The 8,465-nt window shown below is 35.6% G+C and overlaps 1 protein-coding gene across 3 annotated transcripts; it reads right to left on the bottom strand.

The window, feature by feature from the left end:
• Window positions 1–442: 442 nt before the first annotated feature.
• Window positions 443–6,315, bottom strand: LOC149567324 (uncharacterized). Of its 3 annotated transcripts, none has more exons than XM_089820497.1 (3): window positions 5,931–6,315; window positions 1,684–1,836; window positions 443–1,570 (listed from the first exon to the last, which is right to left on the bottom strand). In XM_089820497.1, the coding sequence occupies exons 2-3, from the start codon at window positions 1,771–1,773 to the stop codon at window positions 959–961; spliced, it is 702 nt and encodes a 233-aa protein (XP_089676623.1). In that variant the 5' UTR covers window positions 1,774–1,836; window positions 5,931–6,315; the 3' UTR covers window positions 443–958. The 3 variants fall into 3 exon arrangements, with proteins under 3 accessions (XP_089676623.1, XP_089676621.1, XP_089676622.1); XM_089820495.1 differs by lacking the exon at window positions 5,931–6,315 and adding an exon at window positions 5,795–5,842; XM_089820496.1 differs by lacking the exon at window positions 5,931–6,315 and adding an exon at window positions 5,231–5,730.
• Window positions 6,316–8,465: the final 2,150 nt, after the last annotated feature.

The following is an 8,465-nucleotide window of genomic DNA, read 5'->3' as shown; positions in this document are numbered from 1 at the left end:
CACGTGAAATGCTTGAATTGGTGTGTGTCTCTGATAGCGCTTATGAGCAACTGTGTGTTGTTACTATTGAAAAGACATCATATATTTTTAAGATGGACTGTGACCGTGTTATGTAAGGAGGAATGTTGTAATACTTGAGTGTGGACTGTACTTTTAGCATGGTTGAAACTGAAAGGATATTGTAATACTTCATGATTTGGTGGCAAAGAAAACTGCATATCTTAGGTTTTAAACTATGAGCTTGGTGGCATGGGTCCTCTTATAGTGGTCTTGTTATCACGTGGTTATGAATGGTGTAACATCCCAGTACTGATGTAGCTAATAAAGATTGTTAAGGTATTATTTGACTACCTTCTTTTCTTTGGTCTTAACTGTGAAATTGGTGCTTTCATCGCATTATTTCAGACACTGGACTAGCAACATCAAGCCCTTCGCTTGATGATTTTATTGCACCATCTTGAACTTGTCTTTTCAATTGATAACTGTAATATTACATACTTGGTCTTCAAACTGGCACTGCAATCGATTACTGTAACATTACATCCTTGGTCTAAATTCGATGGTTGTACCAGTTTTTCATCTTGATCATTAGTCATACTCTTCTCAAAGATGGTAACAATAGATCACCGCTACCTTTCCCTCTGCTACCCACAACCAAAAATGCTAGACAGATGGAAATATTCAGGCTTTGATCTTTGTATTATACAGAAAATGCTTCTCTAAAAGAAAATTAGAGAGCCCTTGTGATGCCTTGCTTTACATCTCTGGCAGATCACTCCCGACAATACTTCTCTGATTACCAGAAACTGAAATAGAGCACTCATTGATTCATTAATACAATCCAAAATAAAAGAAGTGAAATTGGTGAATGCATATTTGGTCACAAATATAAGCAGACGTAACAAGAACTTCAAGCAAAACAATCTTCATCGTGGCACTTCAATACTCCCCTGTTAGATCATGAATGATTGATCTTTCCACTTGGACTGGACCTGCCGGGGCTCATTTTGACCAAAATATTTGACACCTTGGGCAAACAAAAGTTGTAAGAATGTGCCCTTCGGTGCTTGCTTTTCACTCCAAGAGCATCGGATGGACTACAATCTGTAAGGTCGCCAGCTGAATTCTCCTCAATGGCTGGCAATTCTGAGGCAGGCAACCTTGAAGAATTTGACCTTGATTGAACATTCCGAGGACCATCCAACAAAAAATGATCGACATTTGGTACAGAGACTTCAGGTTCTTCCGACATTACATTGACGTACACCTTTTCTTCATCAGAAGCACCAATGAAAGAGACTCCAGCTCGTCTATGTTCTTCCAAGAACTGCCCAAGGGAAGGGATGCTGTTGTCTGTTCTAGAACCCGAATGCATACAACCCATATAAGATTTCCACTTTCTCAACCTATGACAACTCTTTGGTCTTGTTGAGCCACATCTGTTCTGACCGACTTGCATCTGAGCTTGTTGACGACCAGCACTGAGATTATGCATGATGGTATGATCAGGACGAATACCTATCAGAGTCCCTAGAGTGATGCTCTTATCTGGGAAAAATGATCTTGTGGACTGCCATACATATAAATAAAAAATATCTGTAAGAAGCCAAGTCCTCATGTAACCAATTCAAGGTGAAATGCGCGTACAATGAATAAAAATGTGCATATTGAACTATTAATCACCTCTGTATCAAGATCTGATGAAGACAATGAAGAGAAACTTGGTGTGGCAAGATGAAATGAGTTTAGCTCTACTGCTCTTATGGTCTCCATTATTCTTACTCGAATGTTGACAGCTTCTAGTCCAAGAGGCCAGCCATCTGGCAATCCATCAACCTGCAAAATCCAAAATCCAAATGAATTTCATATCTGTCTAGCCAAACATGCTTTGGTACTATTTCTTCCCTATCAAGACATAATAACATGTTAAAAAAGGTTCATGAGTATACGATCAAAGTTTTTTTTTTTTTAACTACGTACAACCAAAGTTGCATGGATATATGGATACGGATACAAATACAGATACAGTATTGGGTATGGATACGGTGATATTTTAAGACCCCCAATATGGATACAGTTGGACACAACATTAATAAATAATACATATACATATATTTAACATAGTTTTCTAAATTATTGTAGGAGATTTTTATTACTTCAAAAGTAATATTGACACATAAATACTACATAAATATTTACAAGTGAATTTAACACTTTACAATATGTAAACATAGTAGAGTTGCATTAGAAGATAACCCAAAAACAGATTGATGAAATAGAAAAACATTTTAGTTGTCTTTCTCATTCGGTGGAGGTTTTGTTTATACTTATTTTTTTTAAATTGCTATAATATAGTTTTCTTTTTACATTAAAGGGAAGATCTACATCAAATCTTAAAAAAATACAAATCCCATAGTATTTGGTATGGTTCATAAATCAAGTTTATTAGGCAGACATGGGTACAATATTCAACATGTATCCGGGCAGTATTGGATACGTTTCCAAATTAGATACGAGGCTACACACACCCAAGGAGGGACAGAGGAGTTTCCGGCAACTCTGTGTACAACTGAACACAATCACATGACAACATGTAAATTGTCTTCACTTCATATACCCATGGTCCTCAGGGCTTCTCAAATCTAATGGCTGCATAATGATAGCATATACAGTTTGAAAACACATAAATGTATACTAGACTACTATTATATTCCACAATCTAGTACATACTGCATACAATGTTCTGCACTCTGCAAGTTTGAACAAACCATAAACAAGTTTGAATCTGTGTCATAGATGAATCATGTACGCTTCTGAAAATTCCAATCCATAAGCAAAATTACAAACTAAATGCAGGTTCATAATATAGTTTCAAGCTTCGTATAGACATGTACATATGAAAGACACGGATTCATTGTCATATTGCAAGAAAAGGAGGAGCAAAAAGTTAAACCTGTAAGGAATTACACTCTTACTGTAACGATTTGGAAAAAAGTCCATGCAATCAAAGAATCTAATCTACGAAACCCTTAAAGTTTTCTAATTACTACTCATGGTTACACATTCAATGCAATAACAAAAAATTCATGCTGTTCATCCTTGCTGTATTTGTGCCCAACAGTTGCATGCATAATGCAGTCCAATTCCTAGATACAGTGACGTTCAATCTTAGTGCATCTCAGAAGAGTACTTCTCCTTAAAATGTTGATCACTTCAAGGCAACTCCATTTATTATCCTTTAATCAGTGTAATGAAAGGTATTAGGCATAACAAAATCATGATCAAGAACTAGAAGTGTACAGATTTTCATTTCTAACCATAATTTCCTTCCTGATTCTTATTTGAGGCATAGGTGCTTCCTAGGTGCTAGCTGAATAAATAAGATCTATTTTAATATGTAATCTCAAACAGTGGCCATACAAATTTTGTGCAATATCTGAGAGTAGTGCTTGTGTGTTAGAGTTTTTGTGTCAATGTTTCAGATCACACACTGTAATCTATCATCAGAACAAGAGAGCAAGAAAATATGTAAAATTGAATTTTACATATCCTCTTGCTCTCGTCTTGATGATGGATCATGGAGTATGATCCAATACATTGACATAAAAATTCTTACACACTCAGAATGCAGAAGCACCATCTTCAGATTTTATGGATTGTAGAAATCTGCGAAGTATTTTTGTGCAATATTTCAAAGGGTTGTCATTTAATTGGTGAGGGTAATAGTATGTTCCTTAATCATACCATCTCCAAGGTTCAAATTCCCAAGTTATGATATATAAGAGGTGAAGTCAGGATTGTGCCCAGGGTGATTTTGGTAGAATGAATAGTATCTATTCAATATATAATCTCAAAAAGTGCCTGTAGAAAATTTCAAAATCCGTACAATGTTTGAAAGAATTGTCACTTGATTAATTGTATGTTCCTTGATAACACCATCCACTAAGGTGCAAAACCCCTAAAATATGATATATAAGGGGTGAATCATCCACTAAGATGCAAAACCCCTAAAATATGATATATAAGGGGTGAGGTCAGGATTGTGCCTGGGGTCACTTAGTATCAGCATGGACTTGTGCTCCTGTATCCGATAGCAAAATAATCTTTTGGTTATGTAAAGTCTTCAAAAATTAATTTAAGGAGTTCTGTAATATTCTTCCGGTCCAAGTATCTTGCCCACAAGGAATTAATCTGTCTTCTCTAGTTTAATCACCCTCTTGTCTGTTCCTGGTAGATTTCTGGATATAGCCCTCAACTCTTCCCAGGCAGTAATAGATTGTTTTCCAAAATGGGGCATGAATATCCCTACACTCAAAATCACTATTAAACTTTTCAATCCCCTGTTAATAGGTTTAAGCAGAAAAATAAATAATCAGGTACCTGGTTAAATCCACAATTTTAAATGACTTTTCATGATCCACATACTCAAGGTCCTTACAACTGAAATATACCCAGTTTATTTGCACAAATTCGTACCATTATGAAGAAAAAACAAATTGCCCGCAACTGTGTTGTGTGTACTGGTGAAGGGACAAATTGAATGGAGCGTTTGGAAGAAATACTCACAATTTTCTGTAACATAATCGCCTATTTTCTTGTAAGAGTTATGAATCACTTAAACTTAAAGTAAGCTTCCAACTACATAGTTCCCTTCTGAAACTGGGATTTTTTCCAAATCTAGATCATCTTCCAGCTAGCATGCAAAGTATAATCTTGTGAACAAATCAGTCAAACTTGCAACTCTTTTCCCTCAAGACAAAGTTGAAGAAGATCTAATGCGTGAGCTTAATAAAAAATTCAAAACAAGAAAGCTTTGTAATCTAAAATTTACTGCCTTTCTAGCATGCAGGATGAGTTCCAACCCTGTACGCCAAATCTGACGCTAAAGGCAAACTCATTTTTATGTACCGAATAGTCATGGCTATAATTCACCTTATGGAAATTATAACCCTTTTCGCAGGTTCTAAAAGATAGCTTGCCCAAAGGCCTGATGCTAGTTCAACAGGTATTGAAGGAAGAAAAAAAAATTTATACACAAGCATTGTACGCATGTACCAGAATAAATGTAAAAGATGAGCAAACTAAGTTTATTACCCAGACATGCTCCAATACCCTAAAAAGATATGGTTTAGATAGCATTAGATGTATTGTCAAAGCCAACGGACGGTTACGCAGAAAAATATCTTATATGTAAAGAAGCAGATGCAACAGTTAGTCAATTTCTAAATACCATTATGCCGAGCTCCACTACTCTGAAAGAATGTCGTTCTATGCAATACCAGTGCTATTTACCATTACCAAGCAGAGCCCATAAATGATAAAACAATCCAAAGGGAGTACCCAAATACTAAACTTCCCACTAAAGCTGAGTCTACTCCAAAAGGGCAAATGTCAACCAGCAAAACACACAAAGATTCCACTAACTTCATTTGTACGAAATCATGAATGGCAAAACAAATCGTTGATATCGATACTGGTAAGCTAGAGGAAATGCATAGCAAAACTTTAACCCCCCTAAATCAGTATAATTCCCACAACTACCAGTGTTATCATACTGATTTCACATTGTTTAAGTATCATGAGATACATCATGCAACAAACATGCAAATCGATAACCAAAACAACCCAATCCCTAAAAGGCTTTATGCAACTAAAAGCCATTGATCTGATACATTACAGACTAGGATAGAATCAGAGGACCAAAAACTGTAAAAGGGAAAATTCAAGTATTCATGACTGTTTGATAGCTGTGTACTAGACAAAGCGCAGAAAAAAGCAAGAAGAAAAAAAATACCTCCACAGCCATTACTCCTAAATCTGCAAAACTTTTCAGCTGGACTCTAATCGCCCATACAGAAAGAGGACATCAACATATACCACAAGTATTCATATTATACAGTGCACGGATAAGTATAAGTGAGCGTATATACATGCAAGTATGCCGGGAAAACTGTGGACGTCCCGCCGGTCAGCTTGTTGCCCGCCAGTATTTACAGTTGCGTCATTGAAGCTTAATGCTTCCGTCATTTTCGCCGGCCAAATAGTACGAATATCCTTAATTTTTATTGAATTTTTAGAAAACTGGTAACGTATTTTGGGACGAATAAAAATTTGTTGGTGGGGTGTGCGACATGGTTGGACTGGTCTAAAGAAGGCACGCCATCCGAAAAAACCATTTTGGGCATTAAAATAAGTGTGGGATTGTCAACACGATACTCTCATTCATTATCCTTAGTCCTACTCTGTCCCTCCTCTCAGAGAACTCTGCTCTGTCATTGCTTTTGGGGATTAGGTGGTTGTGTAGTTTTAGTCAATCTGCATCAACTTTTCTTTTCATGTTTTTATATGGAAGAGAATGACTTGGTATTACCTAAATATGGAGGGTTTAGTTTATGGAGGTGTCGATGTCAATTAGGGAGTAATTTTTATTAGTCCCTTCCTATCCGGTGGCACCTATTAATTTTTTTCAGAAACAGCTATCGTTAATCTAAGGTTTTGAATGATTATTTTTAAAATGTATTTTTGTACAATAAATATTAAATTCGTATTGGTGGCTGCCCATTTTTCCAAGGGTTAAAATTAATTTTTTACTCAGAAAATTGCTAAAAAATGACGTCACTTTGTTTTGGAAACATCTCCAATGTCTCTGCTATCATTGAGCTTGAGCAAAGCCATCAAAACAGAGCTGTCGTTCACTGTTACTCTTGAATAGGCTTCTATGTTCTCACTGCTGTTTGCTGGTAATCCTTGTCTACCATCTACCAGTGGATTAAAAATAGCAGCGCATGTTTGACTCTTAAGATAGTTTTTGAACCTTTCTGAGTAAGGAAGAAATTTTTTTAATTTTATTGTGGATCGCCATTCTTGTCGTCATTTATAAGCCTTGTGTTTTCTAGATTCAGTAGGAAGATAAAAATAATGTTGCTTTGTTCACAATTGTACACAAATCTCAACTATTCTTTCTAAATTGTGGTTGTTATCCATGTGGTATGAGTAATTTGCTAGCTGTTAAACATAGGTATCCCAATGCTAAGATTTTGTTCAAATTACGCCGACGTCCTATTGGGAGGGCTATTGTAGTTTTTCTTATTGTGCAGGTCGTCATGTGTGACATATTTGAAATGAAAAATTGCTAGAATCCGACTTTTCCCCCGATATGCAGAGTTCACAAGAGTCTTTTAGCTTCTGTGGGGGTGCTAGGGGCAGCTCCATCAATGGTTATATATTCTACATAGAATCAGTGACTATGTGATCTGCTCCTTTCAAAATAAAAAATTATAGTTTTACATATAAAGTCTTCTCAAAATACATGGTCAAATGCTAATTGTACTATAATTCAGCAATAAAAAAAACTAATTTTCACATACAACTACAGAACCACAGATTATGCATAGTGTAACCCTCCTTCACTCTCCGCACAGAAGGCAGGGACTAAAGCTCAATCAGAGCTCTTCTTTAAGAATGCTCTTGGAATGATTTTCTATTATGTAGTTTATAGTGATGTCACTAAAAATGTAATTATCATTGGGGTTCAATAATCATTTACATTTTTTCATACAATTAGTCATTAGTATTGGATCATTTATATATTAATAATTGATCATGTTTTAACTGTTTAGATTTGGGATTGGCTCATCTGTGCACCGCTATGAGATTTGTGACCCACTATTGAGATATTTGTTCACAATGGGATCTTGTATTGGTCAACACATTTTTTTACCACTTTTCGACCCTTTTGTGTATAAGGTCTTCTGTAGAGTGCATTCTTATTGAGCAGTTAGGTCACATACATATACAGTTAAAAAACCATTGCAGTCTAATGTATTTGCTACCTCAATTAACCATGTGACATTAGCTACTTGTTCCTTTCTTCTTTAAATGGTTTAATTTAGGGAAGTGAGGTTAGATGGAATAAGAAGTTATAATTGGATCTAATTTATTAAGGTTATTTGGGCATTTCTTATGTATGACTATGATGGAAGTGTTAGTGTGACATGTTTTTGCTTCGCTCTTGGATCCATGGACTATTTGATCTCATGAATGTAATGAAAATATTACATTCATTCATTCACCTCAACATATTGTAGAGATGTGTCTCACTCAAAGTTTCAAGTAAAGGTGTATGTTATGTGGCTAAAGGATTTATTACAAGATCTATTTTCCTGTGATAAATGAGATAGAAAAATGATGATGGTAATGAAAGCATTATGGGGACCTTTCGTGCGCGAAGTGAACTTTATGAATTATTTCCCCTTAATCAAGTCTAAGATAGAAGTAAAATTGATAAAGGAAAATTAAGGGGATAAAATAGTATGCTTAGATAGAATGGTGGTGAATGGGTTGAATCAGTTGTTCATTGTTGATACAATTCAATATGTTATTTGTGTCAAGTAATGTCCTCAAAGAATACTTTGAGAATATGCACCACTTGATGGTAAAGAGATTTGATTGTTTGTTTAAGCAAA

This window comes from Cupressus sempervirens, chromosome 3 (genome assembly GCF_028749045.1).
Source record: "Cupressus sempervirens isolate cs-2001-9-10 chromosome 3, ASM2874904v1, whole genome shotgun sequence".
Lineage (NCBI taxonomy): Eukaryota > Viridiplantae > Streptophyta > Pinopsida > Cupressales > Cupressaceae > Cupressus > Cupressus sempervirens.
The sequence above is the reverse complement of the archived record's forward strand: the minus strand, read 5'-3'. Positions and strand labels throughout refer to the sequence as shown.

Coding starts and splice junctions, on each gene's coding strand:
- LOC149567324 (XM_089820495.1), bottom strand. Junction 1,571..1,683: donor CATCAGATCTTGATACAGAG/GTGATTAATAGT, acceptor TATGTATGGCAG/TCCACAAGATCATTTTTCCC.